Here is a 26942-nt window from a genome sequence, read left to right on the forward strand (position 1 = left end):
CATTCTAACCGCTTCCTACTTCCTGCGTCAAAACATTCCGGTGTGTCTATGCGGCTCTAACGGCGCTTTTCGGATTTTCTGAGTGATTATGGCTGCGAACGGCAGCACCGGTTCGGCTACGGAGCCTCCGGGACTCGAGACCCAGTGGCGGGAGATCGACAGCCTGAACCAGCAGCAGCTCCGGGCGGGAGACAGCTGGTGAGAGAAACTTCACAGCCGAAATAACAAACAAACAAACACTGAATAAACAACAACAACCGCAACACGGATAAAGCGCTAACAGAACTCTGTAGAACTAATAACGCGCCTGAGTTTGCGCGGTTTGAGGGTGTTTGGGTTGCTCGGGTTCAGTCGTGTCAGTGTAAGTGAGAGTTCAATGATTCACATCAAATAAAAGAAGGAAACTCACACACGGGTCAGTTTTCAGGCCTAATAGATTGGGTTTCCTGGTTAACAGCTTCCTTAGCATCATTAGGATTTGACAGCTCGCTTGTGTTTCCAGATCAGAACATCCTTAACTCCACTCGAGTTAAACTGACTCATTTCTTTTCATTTTCAGGTAGTAAATGCTCACATGACCTGGTTTTATGTTGTTGTTGTAAGTTATTGCTTTATGTTTCACTTCCATCTCTGGAAGGTGTGTCAGTCTGTTGTGGGAAAGTTACTTTCGGTTTGTTGTCCCTGCTTGGACAGGAAAGGCAGATCTGCTGTAATTCCTTTTCGTCCTTAAAGGCGTATGACAGGCGTTTGGTGTCTTAATCCATGACTGACACCGGCGCCCTGTGCAGTTTACATTAAACAGATTTGTCCTAAAGCTCATTAAATGGCGTTGGCCTGATACAACCAAGCCGTGTTGAATGTGACGGTGCATCTGTATCGCAGGTATTTGCTGGACAAAAGGTGGTTTGACCGGTGGAAAGAGTTTGTGCACACCGGGGACCAAAATTCCACCTCCTACCCCGGGAAGATTGATAACACTCCCCTCTACGAAGGTAAGCGCTGCTGTTCTGCGACGTTACACACAGGATCCAGTACAAGCACCATAAAATGTTCAATGTCTCATTCTCTGTAAATCTTTTAAACTTTAAAGGAATTGTCGACTCAAAAATGGAACGTTTGATCAATATTTACTCACCCTCAGGCCATGCAAGATGTAGATGAGCTTGTTCCTTCATGGGAATTGATTTGAAGAACTTTAGCGTTGCATCACTTGCTCACCAATGGATCTAGTGAATGGGTGCCGTCAGAATGAGAGTCCAAACAGCTGATAAAAACATCACAATAATCCACAAGTAATCCACACCACTCCAGTCCATCAGTTGACGTCTTTTGAAGTGAAAAACTGGGTGTTTGTAGGAAACAAATCTGTCTTTAAGGCTTTTTATCTTTATGGCGTAAATGTTCATAATCCATAAGTTCAAAACTGTAGAAAGTGATATTATAGGATAGAGGGCTCGTGTTTTAGCCGTAAGCAACGGTTTAATCACATTATCAATTTTAGATATTAATTGACGGACTGCAGTTGTGTGGATTTTTGTGATGTTTTTTCCACTTTGGACTCTTATTCCGACGGCACCCATTTACCGCAGCGGATCCGTTGGTGAGCAAGTGATGTAATGTTACATTTCTCCAACTCTGAAGAAGAAACAAACTCATCTACATCTTGAATGGCCTGAGGGTGAGCACATTTTCAGCATTTTTTCATTTTTGGCTCTTTCTTTAATAACTGTGGAGACAGGAGACGTTTTTAAATATTTTAAATGCTTTCTGTAGATCTGGATTCCTATCATCTGAAAGAGAGGCTGTCGGAGAATGAGGACTTTATCCTGGTCCCAGCGGAAGCCTGGCATAAACTGTTGTCGTGGTATGACATGATGAAAGATCAGCCTCCTTTGGAGAGGAAGGTAGACTGTTGACTTTTCTTTCTGCGACTTCAAATGAGATGTTGAGTGCAAATTAGGCAGGTGTGGAAGTCTTCATCTTTCTCTTTCCAGGTTGTTGATCTTCCCAGCACTGTTAAAGTAGAGGTCTACCCTGTGGAGATCTACCTCTGTCTTTCTAGCAACCTGGAGAGCACCGTGCCTGCGAGCTTCAGTCGAGCAGACAAGATACGTGAGTGCAGGAATAGAAATAAATATTTGAAAACTCTCATCGTTTACTCACCCTCATGTCGTTCCAAACCCGTCTACGTTTCTTTCTTACGTTTAACGTAAAAGAAGATATTTGCAGATTGCTGGTAATTGAACAGTTGATGCTCTCCATTGACTTCCACAGTGCTTTCTTCCCTACTATAGAAGTCAGTGGGGACCAGTTTGGTTTTTCAAAATATCTTCTTTTGTGTTCAACATGAGAAAGAAACTTACACAGGTTTGGAACGACATGTGGGTGAGTAAATGATGACAAAATATTCATTTTTGGGTGAACTGTCCCTTTAAGAATGTCTGATTAAAGATACAGTCTCACTTTCTGCATGTAAAATTACTGCAGTGAATAACGGAGCCAGGGCTTCTGTTTTATAATACGCAATGCATCCAAAATGACAAGTAATAATGAAGCTTTGAAAATTGCATTCTTTGTACTAAGCCCAATTTGTGATGTTTAGATCCTCACCTGATGTATATATGTTTTGTTTGCTATACACATTCCCAGAATTCACAGAACCTAAACATGAAAAAGAAAGAACTTCTTTACATGTGTTTGTTTTTTCTCACTCACGTGCATTTGTATGTTTATGGCACAATCCTAGTGTGTGTTATCATTTAAAACATAACCTTTTTTTTACTGAAATGTTTAAATTTAATTATTTGCTATTTTTATTCAGTGACATTCATACAGTATGTTCGAAAGTTTGGGGTCAGTAAGATTTTTGAAAGACGTCTATTATGCTCTCCAAGGCTGCATTTATTTGTTCAAAACCACAGTAAAACAGCAATAATATTATTGAAATATTGTTAGAATGTAAAATAATTGTTTTCTATTTGAACATATTTTAAGATGTAATTTATTCCTGTGATGTAAAAGTGATTTTTTTATTTTTTTTTAAGCATCATTACTCCACCGTCAGTGTCACATGATCCTCCAGAAATCATTATAATATGCTGATTTGCTGCTCAACAAACATTTATAATTATTATCAATGTTGAAAACAATTTCAGTGCTTATTTTTTTCGTGGTTCTTTTATGAATCGATTAAAAATGATAAACTTAAAAGAAAAATAATTAAATATAAATTGGAATAAAAGCATCAATTTCTTTAAAAAAAAAAAAAAAAAAAATCATGCCGACCTCAAATTTATGAACAGTAGTGTGGTATTAAGTGTATTTTAAGTAAGATAGAGTTAGACAATTACTTCAATATCTTACAATTTCTTCTCATATTAATTATGTTTGATAAACAGGCATACTAAATGTCTTAAAGTCTACTTATATTAAAATAAAGTCGTCTTATGCGGTGCATCAAAGGTTTAGCTCAAACACTGGAATGCTACTTAATTAACAGCATGTCATTCTCACAGATCTACTTTATTGGCATGTAATTGTGTTTTGTAAACTGATATGTGAAACCCCTCAGGATATTGGCAGCCTGGTTTATCAGAGCTGCAGATCTCTGAGTGCGTGCGTGTGAATCTCTGACGTGCGCATCTGTGTTTGATAGACGCTATACATCAAAAGATACGGCAGCATTTTGATGTGTCGGAGACGGCTGAGAGTCGACTGTGGATGCGGAGTACGGATTCGAGCTTGGAGAGGCTACGCAACCTTAACATGACCGTCCTAGATTCCTGTCTCAGCTCTGGCATGGTAAAACACACACCTATCACTTACACTCCTAAACTGTTCATCTGTTATGTTACGTAACCATGTGGTGACATTTACAGTAATAGGCACTGCCCGTACCTCACCTGGCAGGTTTGTCATACAGAGCTGCTAGTAAATGAATGGTCTGTCATGGGCCACCCTGCATGTGTTTGTGTGTGTGTTGTGTCCTAACATGCTCTGCTCGCTCTGCAGACGGTGATTATGGAGATCAGGAATGCGGATGGTACGTGGCCCACAACCAGGCCTCAGATCATGTGAGTATAAAGACACCAGCTTCCTTCTCTCGTGCACCAATGCAAGTTTCCTTTCTGTTTTTGTTAAGGAAACGTGTCTAAAGCACAGAATGCTCAAACGTCCACATATTTATCATCAACCCCATTCATTTACATCAGTAGCTAGTTGTAGTAGGTTAAATGCTTATATCCTCAGGGAATGGCAAGCCAAGTTTGATCACTGTAGCGCAAATAAATTTCGCAATCAATCCTGTGATTGGTAGAAAACATTTTGTTTATTAAAAAAAAAAAATTGGGACCATATTATTTACACCAATTGTCGAATAAGTCACTCCAGAATGGGCAAAGGTCCAATAAACAATTATAGTAGGTTAAAAAGAAGATTTTGCCCTATCCAGAGCAGTTTAAAAATAAATGGACTGTGTTTTAAAGGGCTGATATCATGAGGAATTCAATTTTATAGTTTTGTGCAACAATTAATCGCGATTAATCGCACCCAAAATAAGAGCTTTTGTTTACTAAATATATATGTGTGTGTGTGTGTGTGTGTGTGTGTGTGTGTGTGTGTGTACTGTGTATATTTATTATGGATATATACACACACACACATGCATGGATGTATTTAAGAAAAATATGTTCTATATATATTAAATATATTTATATTAAATGTTAATTAAATCAATAAATATATATGCATGTAAAAAATATACGGTATGTGTGTAGCAATAAACGTATAATAAATATACACGCTACACACACACATATTATGTAAACAAAAATTTTTTTTTTAATGTGATTAATTGCAATTAATCACACAGCACTACAATTTTATATATTTTTTTGGAATTAATGCTTAATGTAGCATGAATGTTTCAGACCAGTTGTTGAACCTTGGCTGCAAAATGACTTGATCTGCACTTATTTTATTGGATGTTTGGAATTTATATGGAATTTTGTGTCTCCAGGCGGAACTCTGCTGACGAGGACTCGTATCGAGGGCTTCCTGGAGTGTGTGGCCTCACAAACCTAGGCAACACCTGCTTCATGAACTCAGCTTTACAGGTTAGAGGTCATGAATTGCTTAATGCTCACATCTTATACAAAATGCTTTTCTTAAAGTGAATTGTGCATTTTTTCCCACAGTGTCTGAGTAACACGCCGCCGCTGACTGAGTACTTTTTGAGGAACTCGTATCTGGAAGAACTGAACTTCAGCAACCCTCTGGGCATGAAGGGTGAAATTGCAGAAGCCTACGCAGATGTCATCAAACAGATGTGGTCAGGCAGGCACTATTCTGTGGTTCCTCGGGCATTTAAGGTAACGTAATTGTAGTGATCGCTCTGCATTAGCGTTTTTCAGTACAAAACTTTGTGGACACCAGCAGAGCTGAAATCAATTGGCTCATTTCAAATCTGGTTCCATTTCTAATTACTATGCCATTTCCAGTCTTCTAATCATTGCCTTTCCTCTTTGCATTTTAATTTGCTCCTCCGAAAACATTATTATTATCATCAATGAAAGTTCAAAAGAACAGCATTTGCTTAAAACAGAAGTCTTTTTTATTTATTTTAAGTGCCTTTACTGTCCCTTTTGATCAGTTGAAGTCATTTATAGGCTTTAAGCGCTGTAAGCCTTCAGTTCGTTTTTAGTTTCGCTACATTAGTAGTGCAGAAATGAATCATTTTTGTGTTTGTTTGTGTTCACAGACAAAGGTTGGCCATTTTGCATCACAGTTTCTGGGCTACCAGCAACACGACTCTCAGGAGCTGCTGTCTTTCCTGTTGGACGGTCTACATGAAGACCTCAACCGGGTCAAAAAGAAGGAATATATTGAACTCAGGGATGCTGATGGCAGACCTGACCAGGTGCATTTCACACACACTGTAGTACACAAAAAAAAAAAAACATGCATAATGTACACCTCGTGCCACATATGAGAAATTCTAGAGAATTGGTGCACACTGCTGTCCCAAAAAACACATTTAAACAACATTTAAGTATTCAAATCCTAGGTGTTTATTAAGATCCTTCTGTATCTATTGAAACACAGTGATGTTTAAAATTTTAGTAAACTTATTAGATTGAAAGTCATCATTTATTTGGTGCTCTCAATTGGGAGGTGGCTGTCCCAAACCCTAATCCCTAAATTTCAAGTTATGAAAATGATTTTGAACTAATTTCTGTATTTTTTTCCCCATTGTTGCAAAAACAACAATGGAAAAAATATTTATTTATATTTTCTTTGTAAATAATGAAACTGAAAATGTAAATAATACGGGTGTGACGAGACACTTATTAAATATATAGGGAAAATAATGAAAAAGACAAAATGCAAAGAAATGTAGGTGCATTTTGAACTTTATGAAATTAAACTTCCATTTTAATTAATTATATGCAGTAATAAACAACATTTAAACAAGAGCTTCACGATTCTGGATAAATTGAGAATCCCAGTTGTTTTTAATAAATTTGAGACCATGATTCTCTCACGAATCTGAAGAAAAAAGATTAGAAAACTAAACAAAATAAAGTAATTTACTAGTGGTTCTGGCAACCGTTCATTGCTGAAGTCTTTTAAAAACATATATTCATTTAAACAACAACAACTAAAAAACATTCAATGAAGGAGTCAGTGTGTCACTTCATTAAGACTTGTTTGACTATTGAAATCTCCTGAATGAATGATTCAATGACATACTTTTTTAAACGAGAGTTGTCGCCTCCTCCTGGCGGGAAGAGGATCAGCGTTACAATACATACACGTGTTAAGATACTTTCGTTTTGATTGCGACTGTACACAATAAGTGTTTATACCCAAACTATAAACTTTTTTCCCAGTACTTCTGTTATTTAAATGTCTGTAACACAGAAATAATAATAATAGATTATAACGTGGTTAAAAAGACTGCTTGTGTTGCTCTTTCTGTGTTCACATTTACCCCGACCCTCTGATTCATTAACATGGGCAGCGACAAAACCTGCTTCTCACGCTCCACTGACACTCGCCATGTGAAACAGTTGTCATTTTTAAGGATTAATCATGCAGCTCTAATGTAAACACTGCTAAATGTTTTGCGAGGATATCGTCACGAGATCTCGTCACATCCCTAGTAAATAATGAAAATGTAAAAAATGTATCCTGCATTTTTCATGTCACTACCGGAACAGTGTATGTTTTAAGTCAATTGGCTGACACTGGTTTTAACTAAACCCATAAATTTATGATCAGGAAATATTCCTGTGTCCCCCTCTCTCATAGCAACAAGATGTAAGATGAGATAGATCTCATCATTTTGAGGTAAATGTGTTCAAAAGTCTGAAAAATCTGTGTGTAACTTTAAAGGAGAAGTTCACTTCCAGAACAACGATTCACAGATAATGTACTCCCCCCCCCCTTGTCATCCAAGATGTTCATGTCTTTCTTTCTTCAGTCGTAAAGAAAACATGTTTTTTGAGGAAAACGTTTCAGCATTTTTCTCCATATAATGGACTGATATAGTGCCCCGATTCTGAACTTCCAAAATGCAGTTTAAATGCAGCTTCAAACGATCACAAATGTGGTTATAAACGATCCCAATCGAGGAAGAAGGGTCTTATCTAGCGAAACGATCGATTATTTTAATAAAAATAATACAATTTATATACTTTTTAATGTCAAACACTCGTCTTGTCTTACTCTGCCTGAACTCTGTTTTTGTTCTGGTTCATGTCAGTTAGTGTATGTGGAAAAACTCCCATCTCATGTTCTCCCTCAACTTCAGAATCGTCCTATATCACTGTTTTACCTTTTTTGTTAAGGGTGTTTGATCTTCTTTGCATGTTCACTTTGTAAACACTGTGTCTGTACTTCTGCAGTGATGTAGGATGATTCTGAAATGATTTTTGAAGTTGAGGGAGAAAATACAATTGGAGTTTTTCGACAAACCCGAACTGTCTTGAACCAGAATACACAGAGTTCAGGGAGAGAAAGACAAGACGAGCGTTTGAGATTAAAAAGTATATAAATTGTATTATTTTAATGAAAATAACCGATCGTTTCGCTAGATAAGACCCTTCTTCCTCGTCTGGGTTCGTTTAGAGCCTTTGAAGCTGCATTTAAACTGAATTTTGGAAGTTCAAAATCGGGGCACCATATCAGTCCATTATATGGAGAAAAATCCTGAAATGTTTTCTTTCTTTTGGAAGTGGACTTCTCCTTTAAGGAACGTCACTAGCGAAAACATTTTTTCTGCAATTCAGCACACTTTTTTGGGAATATTTCCATGAAAATGTGCTGTCGCTTCTGAAACATGGGGTGTTTTGTCAAAAAAAAAAAAAGTATACTGAATAATCTACTAAAATGTTATGATAGTTTTTGGTTCAGTGTATGTTCAAACTAATGAGTCCTTAACGTTGAATTCAGTATGATTAACTTTTTGCCTTTTGCAAAGGAAAACTGGATTCAAAATAGAACAAATCTCATAAATTACACTTGAAATATTGTTGAAAATGTAATTATTATGGATTTACCTCAGAATAAATTGTAATAAAAAAAAAAAAAAGTTATTATATATTACTGTGTTTCAGTAGTGATGAATTTGGGGGAGGACAAATATTCCAAAACTTTCTGAAAATACAATATGAGAATTTAACAGCAAAAAAGCACATTTTTTCAAGATGTTCAGACCAATTCTGTGGAACAGCCCGTATCAGTGATGCAGTACTTTACTGATAGGTCATTTATTGTAAAATAAAAGTTATTTCTTGTGACATAGTGAAGCATACTTTTTTATTTTATTAAGTGATTAATTAATCCTAACCCTAACCATTTCCATGGGTAATTAGCATTAAGTCAATTTTATAATAGAATTCCATTCTATTTCACATTGTGGAAAGTTTTTGTGATACTTTTTCTAGATTCTTTGAATGAAAAGTTAAAAAGAACAGCATTTATTCAAAACAGAAATCTCTTCTAACAAAGTCTTTTCTATCACTTTTTAGCAGTTTAACATAATTTTGCTGAATGGAAGCATTACTTTCTTTCAAAGACAGAAAAAACATACTGACCCCAAACTTTTGAATGGTCGTGTATATTGTTACAAAGATGTCTGTTTTTAATAAATGCTTAAAGAATCCTAAATAAATGATCACAGGTTCCACAGAAATATTAAGCAGCACAGCTGTTTCCAACATTGATAATAAATCTGCATATTATTAATATTATTATCGTCACCATTATCATTTTTTTAAAATTGCGTTCTATTTTGGAATTATGGAAAGTTTAGATTCACTTTAATTAAAACAAATATCAGCTGATTAAATGATCAACCAGCTTAGTCTCTGTAAAATCCACTTTTGGTCTAAACATAACTCTAGAACAACACTGAGTGTTACTATGGGAATCACGTTTCTATTTATGCATCACAGGAAGTGGCTGAGGAAGCGTGGCGCAACCATTTGCGGCGGAACGATTCGGTCATCGTCGACACGTTCCACGGGTTGTTTAAGTCGACGCTGGTGTGTCCCGAGTGCAACAAGGTCTCTGTGACCTTTGACCCCTTCTGCTACTTGAGTGTCCCCTTACCTGTGAGTAAGGAGAGAGTCATGGAGGTGTTCTACGTATCACTGGATCCCACAGCCAAACCCACTCAGGTTTGTATCATGTTACAAAAAAACGGCGAGATATCAAAATGCTCAGTCATTTTTTGGCAGAAAAAAACGGCATATGTGCAGCACGACAGACATTCTCATTATGAGTGAGCCCATGCTATGAGTTTGGCAGATGTGAATGATGTAGCACTACAGGTTTGTCAACAGGAAGACAGCTGGTGGTGTGTGATGATGTCATCAGAACCGGTTTTGCTTACGGCGAAATAGTCTGACAGTTCTGTTGAACAGTACTTCGTAAGGATGCAGTGAGGACACTGCTTTACTGTTGAGTTTGGTTTGTCCTGATGACTAAAGAACGCGTCTGTCTTCCCTCTGCAGTATCGTCTGATTGTCCCTAAAGCTGGACGAGTGTCTGACTTGTGCGCTGCCCTCTCTCAGGCAACAGACGTCCCTCCCAACCAGGTTCAAACAAGCCTTTAACTGTTGAAACACCGGCAGAGAATCCAAACCCATTTTAAGTGTACATGTTGTTTTTGGTCTGAGCTAATAATTGGTCTGCTCCTCACAGATGGCTGTGGCTGATGTTTTCAATCACCGCTTCTACAGGATTTACCAGGCTGACGAGTCCTTAAGCTGTATACTGGACCGGGACGATATATTTGTGTAAGATAGAGCTAATCTGACTTTCGTACAGATTTTTAGCAGCTTTAATCGTACAGACAAGCCAACACACACGGATATACAGTGTTTATTAAGCATGGTTCATTAAGTTTCCATTTTACCTGTTAAATTATTTAAATACAGGTCAAAAGTTTACACACACCTTGCAGAATCTGCACAATGTTCATTATTTGATCAAAATAAGAGGGATCATACAAAATGCAGGTTATTTTTTATTTAGTACTGACCTGAATAAGATATTTCACTAAAAGACATTTACATACAGTCCACAAGAGAAAATAATAGTTGACATGATAAAAAATGACCCCGTTTAAAAGTTTTCATACTTTCTTAACACTGTGTTGTTCCTGAATGATCCACAGCTGTGTTTTTGTTCAGTGATAGTTGTTCATGAGTCCCTTGTTTGTCCTGAACAGTTAAACTGCTGCTGTTCTTCAGATAAAACTGCGGCAGGAAACACGATGCATTCAGAGCCAGGGGTGTAAACTTTTGAACAGAATGTGTAGGGTACGACGGGGCTAAAGGAACCCCCTAAAAAAAAAAATGTGTTTTTCGCTGTGTCTGAAGAATATGATTGCAGGAAAATACAAACTTTTGTATTGAACATTTATGGAGCAACATATTTTGTGTGAAAATAAATCATACAAGTGGTTTATTTTGTTAAAAAAATCTAACCCACACGGGGTAAAAGGCACACAATATTGATACAAATACTTTAACTAAAATAATGGGTTTTTTTTGTAATGTTTAAGTTAATACTTTTTAAAAACAATCACTTTAGCAAAGTTTGTCCTATTTTCTGCTTATTTTGATAAATAAAATAATTGTTTTTTGTTCAGTAAATATACTGTCATTAAAATATGTTATTATAAAACACATATTTTAAAATACAGAAACAAAATCATTTCAAAATGTAAAGATTCTGAAAGTGTTGAAGGAGATCCCATAGTCCCAACATGATATTTTATTATATGGTATGATTAATAGCATGTTTTTAAATAAGATGGTTTCATTCTAAATTATTTCTAAGACGGACACCCAACATAATATATGATATTTACCATCTGAATCATGTCAACAAATGGAAAAGTCAGCCTTCTGTTAACTATCATGTTAATATTGTGTCTTTTAGCCCCAACAGCAGGGGCACTTTTTACCCCAAATACCATTGTTACAACTGGCTCAAAATTGCAACATAAACGAGCCAACACGGACCAGCAAGTAGCAAAAGAAAACAATTTATTTAACAAAAGCGTAATTAACAAATGAATTTCAACAATCAGTAGTCAGTAACAGAGGAAGTCAGCAACGGAAGGACTGTAAGCTGAGGGTCTGAAGTGAATGTAAACAAAACATAAAGAACAAAACAAAGAGTTGTAAACAGCAAGCCGGCTAGCGAGCTAACATCGCGTCCCCCGTCCTCATCAACGCTGCAGTTTTTAATAACCCCGCATGATGAGCCTCAGGTGGAAAGACACGCCCACAACCACCAGCATACCTGCAACCAAAAGAAAGAAAAAAACAGGCCCGGCACCCACTGGGACGTAACAACCGTACTTTAACATACTCTTTTGTTATTTAAAAACTGCAGCTTTAATTATCTTAAACAAAACTCATGAAAATCATTAAGAAGACATTTGTCTCAAGATATATTGAATAATTTTAGTGATTCTCATTTGCTACTTAAATCTACAACATTTTTAAAAACATCAAATATTAAATCAAGTAAGCGCAGAATAGACTTTGTTCTGCTGCCCGTGATCGTGTCAAGGATCAACGAGTATCGTACGTGTATGTTGAAAAGCGGATGTTTTGGAAAGTGCTACGCCACGTTTTTCTGCCATCTGGTGGTTTAGAGGAAAATAATATCAAAGGCGCCTTTAGCCCCGTCGTACCCTACATTTTTCTTATTTTGTCTAAATATCATATTTTTCATTTAGTACTGCCCTTCAAAAGCTACAGAAGATGCTAACATTTTTCCCAGAAGACAAAATAAGTTAAATTTATCCTGATCTTCAAATTCAAAAGTTTTCACCCCCTGGCTCTTAATGCATCGTGTTTCCTTCTGGAGCATCAGTGAGTGTTTGAATCTTCTGTAATAGTTGCATGTGAGTCCCTCAGTTGTTCTCAGTGTGAAAAGATGCATCTCAAAATCATACAGTCATTGTTGGAAAGGGTTCAAATACACAAAAATGCTGGAAAACCAAAGAATTTGTGGGATCTGAAGTATTTTTCTGAAGAACAGCAGCAGTTTAACTGTTCAGGACAAACAAGGGACTCATGAACAACTATCACTAACAAAAAACACACAGCTGTGGATCATTCAGGAACAACACAGTGTTAAGAATCAAGTGTATGTAAACTTTTGAATGGGGTCATTTTTATAAATTCAACTATTATTTTCTCTTGTGGACTATATGTAAACATCTTTTATGAGAAATATCTTATTCAGGTCAGTACTAAATAAAAAAAATAACATGCATTTTGTATGATCCCTCTTATTTTGGTCAAAAAATTAACATTTTGCAGATTCTGCAAGGTGTATGTAAAGTTAGTTTTTTACCTCAACTTTACATGTTACATTAATTCCTAAATTCATGTTTTCATATAATGCAGTTAATTTTTAAGGGCAAGAAAACGTATATCAAAGATGCATCTGGAGACAGTTGGCTGGGTCTAAATGTGTTTTGCGGTGTGTTGATGCAGGTATCAGTTGAGCAGCGGCTGTGTGGATCAGGACGGTGAAGAGGTGGTTATGGCCGTCTACATGCGTGAACGCTCTCATTACAGAGATTACGGTTCGGGCAGCAACAGCTACGGCACCTCCCTGTTCGGTCACCCTCTGCTGATGTCTGTGCCACGTGCTCAGTGCACACGGGAAGATCTCTACCAGCTCCTCCTGAAAAGACTAGCGTGAGTCACCGGTCATGTACATTTTGACCCAAGCTAGTTTTGATTAAATGTGGGCATCCATTAGTTTTCAATGTGCTATACATTTATTGTGTTTTTTATGAAAGGAAAAAGTAACCGTTTACTTCAAGCCTTTGTCTGTATAGTGTATTACAGAGGTATTCATAGGCTACATCTACATTAATCCAAATACATTAATGAAAACAGCATTTTCGTTTTAAAACGCTCCGTCCGTGCTAGCATTTCAAGCATTTTCCGAGAGTTTCTCATCCACACTGAAACTTCAGGAAACGATGAATCCTGCAAATGCGCACAGCCTCAGAAAAAACGTGCTGAGACGATACAGACGGAAAAGATATGATACGTTTTCATGCAGTTTTTCTGGCAGGATCATTTTATATCTCGGCTCTGATTGACACGTCCAGGTTGTGCCGATTGAATGTCTGATCTAAAACGCAACCGCTGTCATGTTTTGCCGCAAACAGCAGTCGCAAGTAAATTTTTCATTTCTGCAGGACTGTGATATGAACAAAATAACACATCTGTGGCAATAGTGTAAATAAAGCAAATAGCACATAACCGGCACAATAATAAATAAATAAATAAATAAATAAATAAATAAAGATCGGTACAATATGTGTCACATTAACATGCGTCATCATTTTTAAAAGCCTCTGTTTTCACAGTGAAAACGTTTTTGTCAAATGTATCTGTTTTGGAGAGCGTATTCAAAAGCTCAGTTTTCCTTGACAAAAACACTGTCTCTGTGTTGATGAAGGCCAAAATGGAGAGAAAAATATGTGCTGTCAAACGAAAATGTGACTTCTGAAATACTGTTTAAACTTCTTCTTATTCTTCTGAGACTAAAATGATCAACTCTAACTCCTCCTAGAGCTTTAACTCTACAAACTCCAAACTCAGCCCAGATCTTCAGACTGATCCGACCGAGTTGCTGTATCTTTTCTAACTGATCAGACTTACGGTTTTCCTAAATATGACGTTTAAAACTGGGAAAAATCCCATAGACTTACATTGATGGAATGTTCAAATGAGCAACACTATTCAAACTACAACTGACAGAACTCCCAGAATCCTTTGAGACTCAGTCAGACTTCCCTTCTATGTACTGTATTTCTAATCCATTCAAACTCATTCAAACTAACTTGTTAATCATGCTAGTTACATGCTAATCATGCTGGAATTATGCTAACAACGTGCTAGTAACGTGCTAATCATGCTAGAAACATGCTAACAGCATGCTAGTAACATGCTAATCATGTTAGAATCATGATAGTAATGTGTTAGTAACTTGCAGATCATGTTAGAAACATGCTAACAACATGTTAATGTTAGTATAATGTTAGCAACATGATAGTAACTTGTTAATCATGTTAACATGTTAACAACATGCTAATCATGTTAGAATCAAGCTAACATGTTAGCAGCATGTTAACCATGTTAGAATCATGTTGGAAACATGTCAGTAACATGCTTATCATGCTAGAATCATGCTAACAACATGCTAGTAACATGTTAATTGTGAGAAAATTGTGCTAGCAACATGCTAATCATGCTAACAACATGCTAGTAACATGCTAATCATGTTAGAATCATGCTAGTAACTTGTTAATTGTTTTAGCAACATGCTAATAACATGCTATCTCTGACAGACTGCATTGCCTTCAAAAATTCAAATTGTTTTTTTTAGACTGAAAACCACCAAACTTAAAGGGGTCATCGGATGCCCATTTTCCACAAGTTGATATGATTCTTTAGGGTCTCTAATATACTTTGGTTAAAAATTCTCAATGGTTGTGTAAAACAACACCCTTTTTACCTTGTTAAAATCAGCTCTGTAAAAATCATCCCATTCTGAGCGATTGTTCCTTTAAATGCAAATGAGCTCTGCTCGCCCCGCCCCTCTCTTCTCTCTGTGGAGTGACGAGCCTGTTTACTTTAGCCATGTTTAGCCGCTAAACTTGCTAACTAGCACATTATTAGGAAAGGCAATTGTAAAGATTCATAAAAAATCTGAGGTAAGACGCTCATGTCAATCAACTATGGTGGGAGTGGCCTCTGTCATGTGACGCCACAACGACAGGCATCTGAGAACGGCTCGATTTGAAAAAGGGGATATTATTTAACAGATTAATTAAAAACCACTGCATGGATTTGTATCATTATAGGGTAGATTTGTACATACACTGACAACACACATTAATGTTCAAACAACATGTAAAAGTGAAGTCAGCATCCGATGACCCTTTAAAACTTTTCAAAACTTCTTAAACTTTTTCAACTTTTCAGATTTTTTCAAACTTTCTGGTTCAGTTTTCTCAAGACAACTTAAAGTTAGTCTTGACAAACTTTTTTTTTTATCCAGTTATTCTTAAGATCATTCAGCGCATTAGAAGACATAATTAATGCAGTAAAACTACTTTTATAATGCATCATATATAAAGGCTTTAAGTAAAGTATTACCAAGCAAAACACAGACAGTGACCTTAATGGCATTACTTCAACAATAAAACAAACACATTAATATTAATATGGTAATAAAGTTGTTAACACATATAAATGCCATTAGTCCTGGAAACAGAGATCTTTAATTACGCAAATGCTCTGTACGTTTAACAATGTCATATTGATTATTAAAATAACTTGTACGTGTTTTACCAGCAGTAGATGCATTCAGTCATATGTTTCGCTGTATAAATGCATTTGGTAACTAACTGCTTCTTGTATGTTTTGTGATCATATGGAATTATTCTGTGTGTTTAATCCAGTATTGCTGTTTTTAATGGCATAAAGCTGTCGTGATCTGTTCTTTTTAAAGGCTAAAGTTGGGTTGAAGTTTATACGTGTCATGATTGTGTCCCTGCACAGGCGATACGTCCGTCCTCTAGACCCTTCAGAAGAAGTAGAGGAGGAGGAAGAAGAAGATGATGAGGAAGAGTTGTACAAGGCACAGACCAATGGAGTTAGTGATGGTATGACTCGTTTTTTATTTTAAAATAAATGAATACCTTTACTGCAAGCATGCAATAAATTCACTAAATGTTACAAAATAGTTCTGTTTCAAATAAATGCTGTTCTTTTTATCTTTTTATTCATCAAAGAACCACTTTCTACTAAAATATTAAGCAGCACAACTGTAGTAATGTTTCTTAAATGTTTGTTGAGCAGCAAATCAGCATATTTTCATGATTTCTGAAGGATCATGTGACACTGAAGACTGGAGTAATGATGCTGAAAATTCAGCTTTGAAAGCACAGAAATAAATTACAGTTTAACACATATTCTTTTATTTTATATTGTAATAATATTTCACAATATTGCTATTATTTTACTGTATTTTTGATCAAATAATTGCAGTTTTGAATAATATAAGTGACTTCAGTAACAATTTACAATAAGGTGTCAATTTTTAGTTAATGTATTAATTAACATGAACGAACAAATACATTTATGACACTATTTATTAATCTTTGTTAATGTTAGTTAATAAATAATAATGTTAATAAAATACAGTTGTTTGTTCATGTTAGTTCACAGTGCACTAATGTTAACAAGCACAACTCCTGATTTGAATAATGCATTAGTAAATGCTGAAATTAACATTAAGATTAATAAATGCCATAGAAGTACTGTTCAATCTTAGTTCATGTTAACTAATGTAGTTAACGAACGTTAACTAATGAACCTTATTGTAAAGAAACGTTAAATGACCCCAAGCACTTGATGTACCAAAAATGATTCCTTTCTGAACAGATGAAGGCGAGGAAGACTCTGAGGAGGCGGGGCCGTCCAAGAAAGAGGAGGAGACTCAAGAAGGCAATCAGGCCGAAGAGCAAAACAACTGCCAATCGGAAGCCAGCCCGAGCAGCGAGGGGGAGGAGAGAGCTGAGGAGGAGGAGTCGAGCAGCGAACCGGACCGGGGCAGCAGTACCGAGGAGGGCCAATCGGCATGCGGCAGCACTGACACCAACTCGCAAGACACCACTGACGGGGACCAAAGTGCAGGGGCAGAGCCTTCGGGAAAGGAGGACGAGGACGAGGACGAGGAGGATGAGGAGGAGGCCGCATCCTGCGCCCAGGCAAACAAGAGGCTTCCGGGAAGACGGCGCTACACGGAGAGGCGGAAAAAAGCCCTCTTTACCATTCAGGCGGTGAACTCTAATGGCACCACGGAGCGAGGGATGGGAGAGGCGGACGGCAGCTTCTCTTTCAGCTGTGAGTACACGCTAATGAGAAACTCAGTTTATTACAGACTTCTACACTTCTGATGCTTCTGTACGACTCCAGGGTCACGTGCGCACAAGCGAGGGTCAAGACAAAGTGAGATCGCGTGTCTTTTATCTCTCCGGCTGCTCAGTTGACGTCTTTTCGTACTCGTGAACTCATAAACACAACTGTTCCGGCTCCTAATGGCATGACTCACTGTTTCTGTTTAGCTCAGCCATACGTCGCCATCGACTGGGACCCTGACATGAAGAAGAAGTACTACAATGAGAACGAAGCCGAGGTAAGATCGCTAATGAACTCTCTGATCCTTAAAAATGCTTCGCGTCTGTTGTCGCACGAGGAAATGAATGCGATCTCTCATACGAGGCTCGGTCCAGTCTGTTCCATTAGAGGTTTAGTGTCATGCTCATTTTAAAGTATTGCTGCTAATGCAGTGAAGCATCATATTACAGTTCACTTTCACGTATGTAAAGCTTTACACAATACAGATTTTTTCAAAGCAGCTTCAAAGTAATGAACAGGAAAATAACAGAATCTAAAAGGACGATAGTGTGCTGTTAATCAGCTGCAGTTCAGTTCAGTGACGATGTAAAGCTGCTCAAACAAGTTCAGTTTAGCACTAAGAAGCTCTGCAGAAGGCATAGTCTTATTATTCAGCTCAAGTCAGTTCACTTGAGTCAGTTAGAAACAAATAGAAATGTTACTAGTAACATGCTAATCGTGAGAAAATCATGCTAATAATAATATGATAATAACATGCTAATCATGCTAGAAACATGCTAACAACATGCTAGTAGCATGTTAACCATGTTAGAATCATGCTAGTAACTTGTTAATTATTTTAGCAAATAACATGCTAATAACATGCTATCTCTGACAGACTGTATTGCCTTCAGAACTTCAAACTATTTTAGACTGAAAACCACCGAACTTAAAACTTTTCAAAACTTCTTAAACTTTTTCAACTTTTCAAACTTTCTGGTTCAGTTTTCTCAAGGCAACTTAAAGTTAGTCTTGACAAACTTTTTTTTTTATCCAGTTATTCTTAAGATCATTCAGCGCATTACAAGACATAATTAATGCAGTAAAACTACTTTTATAATGCATCATATATAAAGGCTTTAAGTAAAGTATTACCAAGCAAAACACAGACAGTGACCTTAATGGCATTACTTCAACAATAAAACAAACACATTAATATTAATATGATTATAAAGTTGTCAACACATATATATGCCTGTTATCATTTTTTGCATTGTAATCACAGGGTATTTATTTGCATTGTAAATCTTTTATTGATGTCTGGTTTGTTAGGATAGGACAAGTTTTTATATATTTATGGTAGGAAAATATATATATATCTTCATGGAACATGATCTTTACTTAATTTCCTAATGATTTTTTTTTTTTCGATAATTTTGACCCATTCAATGTATTTTTGTCTATTGCTACAAATAAACGTGATACTTAAGACTGGTTTTGTGGTCACATATTTTCATTATTTGGCTTAATTCAGTTAAAATGTTGTTCTTATCTCATGGCGTCAGTGCAGTAAAATCAATATTACTAAATATTAAGTGTTATAAACCAGCATTGCAGCTTTTCTTTGTCAATTTATGTCAAAACCAGTGGTTCTCAACTCAACACGGCACCAGAGTTTATGTACATAAATGTAAACACATGCTTAAAATAGAAAACATTCCCTTTTCTTTCAAAAGATAGTTAATAGTGTATTTATTTTGATATCCTGAATATGCATTAGTTGCATCTTCAAATGTGACCCTGGAACACAAAACCAGTCGTAAGGGTCAATTTTTAAAATTGAGATTTATACATCATGAGACACATGAAAGCTGAATAAATGAGCTTTCCATTGATGTGTGGTTTGTTAGGATACGACAGTATTTGGCCGAGATGCAACTATTTGACAATCTGGAATCTGAGGTGCAAAAAAATCTAAATATTGAGAAAATCACCTTTAAAGTTGTCCAAATGAAGTTCTTAGCAATGCATATTACTCATCAAAAATTAAGTTTTGATATATTTACGGTAGGAAATGTACTAAATAAATTCATGGAACATCATCTGTACTTTACTGCCAACAGCCACTGGTGTGTTCTCACAGTGATTTTTAAAGCTTTTTAATATGCGAAATATGCTTAAATGTAGTATTAATTTGATCATTTAATAAAACAAATGTCTAAATCCATTTTTTCAGTGACTTTTTGTTTGAGTCTTGGCTTTTCAAGCTATGCAAACTGTAGGATTTCTGTTGCAAACATATGTTTTTTGTTTGTTTGTGTTTATGCAGAAATATATAAAGCATCAGAGCATGGACGTCCCTCACCAGCAAACCACAGTCCAGCTGCAGGAATGTATAGAGCTCTTTACCACGGTAGAGACACTGGAAGAGGAAAACCCCTGGTAATCCACTACGTACTTCTGTCATAGATACTCGCCATTTATTCTAGTCTAGCCTACATGAGCATGAAGAAAGAGTAACATTTTGTGTTGTTAGTTGCATAATTTAGAGCTAGAATCATCCGTTTCATCATTTCTAGTGATGTATTTGAAGAACAGGATTGCTTCTTCCGCACGTGTAACTCTTGTGTTTGTTTGTGTGGTCTGTAGGTATTGTCCAACATGTAAAAAGCATCAGCTTGCCACTAAGAAACTGGATCTGTGGTCTTTGCCGGAGGTTCTTATCATCCATTTGAAGCGTTTCTCCTACACAAAATACTCTCGAGAGAAACTGGATACCATCGTGGAGTTCCCCCTGCGGTAAGATGAAGAACTGTTTGTCAAAAAAAGACATGTACACACTAGTGTTCAAAAGTTTGGGTCGGTAGTTTAAAAATATATGTATTTTTTTACAATTTAAAACAACTTTTTTATTTGAATATGTTTTAAAATGTAATTTATTCCTGTGATTTCAAATCTGAATTTTCAGCATCATTACTCCAGTCTTCAGTGTCACATGATCCTTCAGAAATCATTCTAATATTCTGATTTGCTGCTCAACAAACATTATGTTTAAAACGGTTGTTCTACTCAGTGTCGGACTGGGGCTAAAAAATGATGCTGAAAATTCAGCTGTAATCACAGAAATTAATTTTAAAATAGCTTTAACAGAAAACCACTATTTTAAGTATAATATTTCATATTATTTTTACTGTATTTATGGTCATAGAAATTCAGCCTTCTTTCAAAAAAAAAAAGTCTTAATTATTTCAAACATTTGACCACCAGTTTGTATATAAATTAATTCATTTGAAATAGCAAATTATATATATTTTTTTATTATAGCCTAATATATGTCACTTTCTTATTCACGGCACTTGAGAGTGAAAGTCTTCAGATTTACAGTGTTCTAGAGTAAAGCTTGAAAATGATATTTTAGGCTTATGTGTCTTTATTTTTTTTAAACATTTTCTTAGACACGTGAAATTACAGAAGAAAGCCTGAATAGAGATTTACAAAAAATCGCTTTTATCTTGTGATGAATAACGTGAACGGCATTAAGAAATTCAGAAAGGCCAGTAGTAGTTTGCATCCCTGAAAAATGTAAGTCTGTTGTTTAACATTTGTTTTATATCGTAAACAGTTAGTAAACACATTGATAAATTGTCTCGTCACGTTCAGCTGCCTCGACTCACATTCAAGTGTCGTGCAGATCAGTTCTGTGAACGCTAAACCCCGCCTTCTACACTTTGATTGGCTATTTCAAACATTTTGACATTAAAAAGCACTTTTGAGCCGCCGCACTGAGCCGGAGCACATTAAATTAATTAGAATGTTTGAATCAAGTGGGCCGCACAGCCCGTTTGTCTGGGCCGATGGACGAGTATAGGCTGCGTTCATTTACTATAATTCATTGTTATATATACATATATAGCGAAGAAAAAAAAAAAAACTCAACATGGTCCGGCCCCTCTGGCGTTTGGCCAGTGCACCCATGGTTCTACTTAACATTCATGTGGAAACCATGCTACATTAAAAAAAAAAAAAAAAAAAAAAAAAAAAAAAAGCACCTTCATGAAATTGAGATCATAAATAACATCATAAATATCGTTACTGTCACTTATAAGCTATTTATTGTGTCTTAGCTTAAAGGAGAAGTCCACTTCCAGAACAACAGTTTACAGATAATGTAGTCACCCCCTTGTCATCCAAGATGTTCATGTCTTTCTTCAGTCGTAAAGAAAACATGTTTTTTGAGGAAAACATTTCAGGATTTTTCTCCATATAATGGACTGATATGGTGCCCCGATTCTGAACTTCCAAAATGCAGTTTAAATGCAGCTTCAAACGATCACAAATGCAGTTGTAAACGATCTCAGCCGAGGAAGAAGGGTCTTATCTAGCGAAACGATCTATTATTTTCATAAAAATAATACAATTTATATACTTTTTAATGTCAAACGCTCGTCTTGTCTTACTCTGCCTGGACTGTTTTTGTTCTGGTTCATGTCAGTCAGTGAATGTGGAAAAACTCCCATCTCATGTTCTCCCTCAACTTCAAAATCGTCCTGTATCACTGTTTTACCTTTTTTGTTAAGGGTGTTTGATCTTCTTTGCATGTTCACTTTGTAAACACTGTGTCTGTACTTCTGCAGCGATGTAGGATGATTTTAAAATGATTTTTGAAGTTGAGTTTTTCGACAAACCCGAACTGTCTTGAGTCAGAATACACAGAGTTCAGGGAGAGAAAGACAAGACGAGCATTTGGCATTAAAAAGTATATAAATTGTATTATTTTTATGAAAATAACCGATCGTTTCGCTAGATAAGACCCTTCTTCCTCAGCTGGGATCATTTCGAGCCCTTTAAAGCTGCATTTAAACTACATTTTGGAAGTTCAAACTCAGGGCACCATATCAGTCCATTATATGGAGAAAAATGCTGAAATGTTTTCCTCAAAATAAAAATTTTTTTACGACTGAAGACAGAAAGAAATGAACATCTTGGATGACAAGGGGGGGAGTACATTATTTGTGAATTGTTGTTCTGGAAGTCGACTTCTCCTTTCATAAAATTATTAATTTCTTTCAAAAAAGAAAACAACTTGGTACATCGGTTGTTGTTGCTCTGGTGAAAAGCAGTTCTCATTCTCTGTCTGCAGGGATTTGGACTTCTCAGGTTTCCTCCTAAAGAAGACAGTGAACAGTACTGAACCTCCCTGTAGATACGACCTGATCGCTGTGTCGAACCACTATGGCGGACTCCGAGACGGACACTGTATGCATCAGTTTTCTTAGCGTTTTATGTCAAAAATTGCATGCTGTCTTGATTATACCAATAATATTACACCAATACTTCTGGTTTTCCTCTTCTAGATACTAGTTATGCCCGTAACAAGGACAACGGCCAGTGGTATTACTTTGACGACAGTAAGGTGACCTATGCAAGGGAGGAACAAATAGTGGTGAGATGAATGCACCTTCCTGTGGTTTGCTTTATCAACATGAAATCAAAATAGACCCTTAATGTTTTTTTATTAAATGTCCTTGGTTCTTGCCGTGCATGATTCATCAGTGCACGCTCCTCTAAAATGAAATGTTTGTTTTTCCTCAAAATACAATAACTTTCTCAGCCTCTGAAAGACCGATCTGTTTCAAAATGATGTCCACAAGAAATGGTCATATATATCAGGGCACTGGACTTGTTTTACTCTAAATAAAATCATGGTGGCTGCCAGACTGAGTGCTTAAAGGGACAGTTCACCCAAAAATGAAAATTCTGTCATTAATTGCTCACCCTCATGTCGTTCCAAACCCGTGCGACCTTCGTTCATCTTCTGAACAAATTAAGATATTTTTGATGAAATCCAAGAGCTTTCTGACCCTGCATAGACAGCAACACAACTACCACATTCAAGGCCCAAAAAGGTCGTAAGATCATCGTTAAAATAGTTCATATGACATCAGTGGTTCACTGTAATTTTATGAGTAATTAAAATTAATTTTTATTTTTGGGTGAACTGTCCTTGTAAGCTGATTTACAAAAGTAAATCTAAACAGTTTAATAAGCACAATACGAACCAAAAGTTTGGGCTCAGTATATATTTTTTAAAGACGTTAATACTTTTATTCAGCAAGCATTCATTACATTTATCAAAAGTGACAGATTTACACATTTACGCTACCAGTCAACATTTTTTGAAAAGTATGATTTTTAATGTTTTTTTAGAGAAGTCTCTTCTGCTCACCAATCCTGCATTTATTTGATTCAAAGTACAGCAAAAACAGTAAAAGTTTGAAATATTTTTACTATTTAAAATAACTGTTTTATGTTTGAATATATTGTAAAAAGTAATTTATTTCTGTGCTTTCAAAGCTGAATTTTCAGCATCATTACTCCAGTCTTCAGTGTCACATGATCCTTCAGAAATCATGAAAATATGCTGATTTGCTGTTCAAGAAACATTCATTATTATTATTATCATGTTGAAAACATCTTTTTCAGGTTTCTTTGATGAATAGAAAGTTCAGAAGAACAGCATTTATCTGAAATAGAAACATTTGTAAGATTATAAATGTCTTTATTATCACTTTTGATCAGTTTAAAGCATCCTTGATAAATAAAAGTATTAATTTCTATAATTTCTTTCCCCCCCAAAAGAAAAAAAAATCTTTGGATCTTTCTAATCATCAAAAAATTCTGATAAAAATGTACTCAACTCTTTTAAATATTGATAATAATAATAATAATGAATGTTTGTTGAGCAGCAAATCAGCATATTAGAATGATTTGTGAAGGATCATGTGACACTGAAGACTGGAGTAATGATGCTGAAAATTCAGCTTTGAAATCACAGGAATAAATTACATTTTAAAATGTATTCAAATAGAAAACCGTGATTTTAAACAGTAAAAATATTTCAGAATTGTACTGCTCTTGCTGTATTTTGAATCAAATAAATGCAGGCTTGATGAGTAGAAGAGAGTTTTGGTAAAAAACATAAAAAATTGTACTGTTCAAAAACATTTGACTGGTAGTGTATAATGTAACTTTTTTTTTTTAGCTTTCTATTAATCAAAGAGTCCTAAAAAAAGTTTTAAGAAAAGTGTTTTCAATATTCATAATAAGAAATGTTCCTTGAGCCGCAAAGTGGCATATGATTTCTGAAGAATTCACAAAGATTTCTGATTTTGAAATATATTTAAATAGAAAACATTGATTTTAAATCGTAATAACATTTCTGTGTTTTCGATCAAATAAATGCAGCCTCGGTGAGCGTAACAGAACCGAACCCAAACGTTTAGAAATAAAAACCATGAAAGAGTCTGACGGTCACCGGTCACTGAAACGTTCACTCTGCTTTTATTCCCGTAGACCAGCGCCGCCTACCTCCTGTTCTACCAGCGCCAAGACAAGATCCGCCAGCCCACCGTCCCTCCGCCCGCGCCCTCCTCCACCCAGCCCGAGAACCACGTCTCATCCCAGACCCTCGACGGCGTGGACGGAGCGTCTTCCTGCGTCAGCATGGAGACGGACTGATTTCTATCCTTTTGTCTTTTACACGTTCCACTTCATTCTTTCTCAATCTTGTCGCTTCCGTCTTTCTCGCATACTGTCGATCATCTTAATCAACGGAAACTTGAACCTCCGCCTCTGCGCCGGCTCCGACGGGAAGCGCGAGGCGGGGGCAACTCTCTCAGGCCGGTGCGCGAGCATCGTGGGGTGGGAATGCAGATTTGTGTGGTTTTTTTATGTCTTTGTGATGAGCTGGAGGAAACGGGTTGGGCCGGTAGCGGCGGGTTCAGAGATGGCGCGACGATTAGCCTGCGTCGCTTCAGCGACGATGAGAATTGGAGGAATGAGGTTTGCGCCGCAGCTCGTCATCACTGACGTGCTCTTTATTTTTTAATTTCCCAAGCTTGCTTTTCTGAGCTAGCTCAGCTGCTGTCATGTCATGTTTGATCTGAACGTACCGTTTATCGCCACGAATCGCAGCGATGTGATCGCGGGCGCCGTCGGCAGGGACGGTCGGGGTCGGGGTCGGGTTTCTCGTATCAGGGACGCCGTGTTCGGAAATCCTCCGATTTCTGAGACGTTGTAAAAGGGTGGAGGTAAATAAGACATAGCTTTCTGTCCACTCACTCGTGAGCTATTTATTTTCATAATTGCCAGATGCTAATGTGGAGAGAGATTGTACTTCTGAAGAGCGGCTTCTAAAGATCTTCCATTTTTATTTTCGTTCTCGTTTTTCTTTTTCGTCCGTCGTGAGGTCTGGGAAAGCCACTCTGTTGCGGGACACAAACGGAGGCCTGTTTTCCAGCGAGAATTTGCTTTTTTATCGCAATCGGAAGAAAATCTACAGCAGGATTTAAATACGACTTTCTTTTGACTAATCGCGTGCAATTTATAACAAACTCTGTGGAGCGATGAGAATATTTCAGCAAAGTGCTTTCTGGATAGAGCTCTTTACGTGATGATTTTTAAGGCACCTCTGTACAGTATTTTTGTATTGTAATAAATGTTGTATTATCTTTGATCGTTTGGATCAGATCCTGGGAATTGGGGGAACTTCCATTTTATTTTGTTAATTATAGATTGAATATATAATTGTATACACACTTTTGATATGAATAAATGCTGACTGTAAATTTGAGGTTAGATTGGACACATTTGGCTTCCGTTTACATGTTTTACCTCTGAATTAAAGGATGCGTAGATCCTCGGCGATGGGAAACGCGTTCCCTCGGTTTGTACTGACTGCATTTTAACGTTAGTCAGCCGCTCGCGGCGTTGTGGTTCGTTTGGCCGCCGCGTAAGGATCTTACAGAAAATGCTTTTTTCATTCGCACTTGCCATTAAGCGACTGCTTTGTTGCGTTCCTCGGATTTTAATGGACGCGGTTTATTGCGCCGTCCTGTGAGATTTATAGAAATATATCACTGTATGTGAAAGGAGCACTTAATACCCTCAGTATGTTCTAATATCTGATATAACAACACAGCGAGTCTCACAAAACCTGTCCAGAACGACACCAAAAACGACATATTTTGATGCTTTGAAATATTAAGCATTTAGATTTTTTTCATGACAGTAAAACATTCCAAAACGCTCAAAGCATTGAAATGTCTGTACATCTCAATAGTATTTGTTTACTTCTCTTCATTTATGCGGATTTCATAAATAAATTTAGACCCAATATGTTCTTGATTGGATTTGTGAGATTTACAAAGCGGTGTGAGTTTTCTTGCTTTACAGTCGGTGGTTTTTAAAGTAGTTCCTCAAATGTGTTTCTCATCTGCGGTCTTCCGTTTTTGTACGAGGTTTAATTAATGCAATGATAAAAATCAGGTTTAGATCGACTATTTTACAGTGGTTAAATGGCTTCATTCTAGCATTTATGACTAAAATAATTCACTGGAATCAACTGCTTTAGAAAGTCGCGTATCAAATATTAAATACAGATGCACTGCCAGTCAAAAGTTTTCTTTTTTTTTTTTTAAAAAA

At 36.6% G+C, this 26942-nt stretch overlaps 1 protein-coding gene across 1 annotated transcript; it reads left to right on the plus strand.

Moving 5' to 3' along the window:
• usp11 (ubiquitin specific peptidase 11) lies at nucleotides 1-26107 on the plus strand. Its single transcript, XM_051117171.1, has 21 exons — nucleotides 1-198; nucleotides 883-992; nucleotides 1774-1904; nucleotides 1995-2112; nucleotides 3656-3801; nucleotides 4012-4073; nucleotides 5018-5114; nucleotides 5196-5369; nucleotides 5759-5917; nucleotides 9459-9683; nucleotides 10020-10103; nucleotides 10210-10304; nucleotides 13029-13235; nucleotides 16119-16222; nucleotides 17004-17465; nucleotides 17687-17757; nucleotides 19789-19901; nucleotides 20109-20258; nucleotides 22600-22715; nucleotides 22814-22902; nucleotides 24813-26107. The coding sequence occupies exons 1-21, from the start codon at nucleotides 89-91 to the stop codon at nucleotides 24975-24977; spliced, it is 2988 nt and encodes a 995-aa protein (XP_050973128.1). The 5' UTR covers nucleotides 1-88; the 3' UTR covers nucleotides 24978-26107.
• The last annotated feature ends 835 nt before the right edge of the window (nucleotides 26108-26942 follow it).

Source organism: Labeo rohita, chromosome 8, assembly GCF_022985175.1.
Source record: "Labeo rohita strain BAU-BD-2019 chromosome 8, IGBB_LRoh.1.0, whole genome shotgun sequence".
NCBI lineage: Eukaryota > Metazoa > Chordata > Actinopteri > Cypriniformes > Cyprinidae > Labeo > Labeo rohita.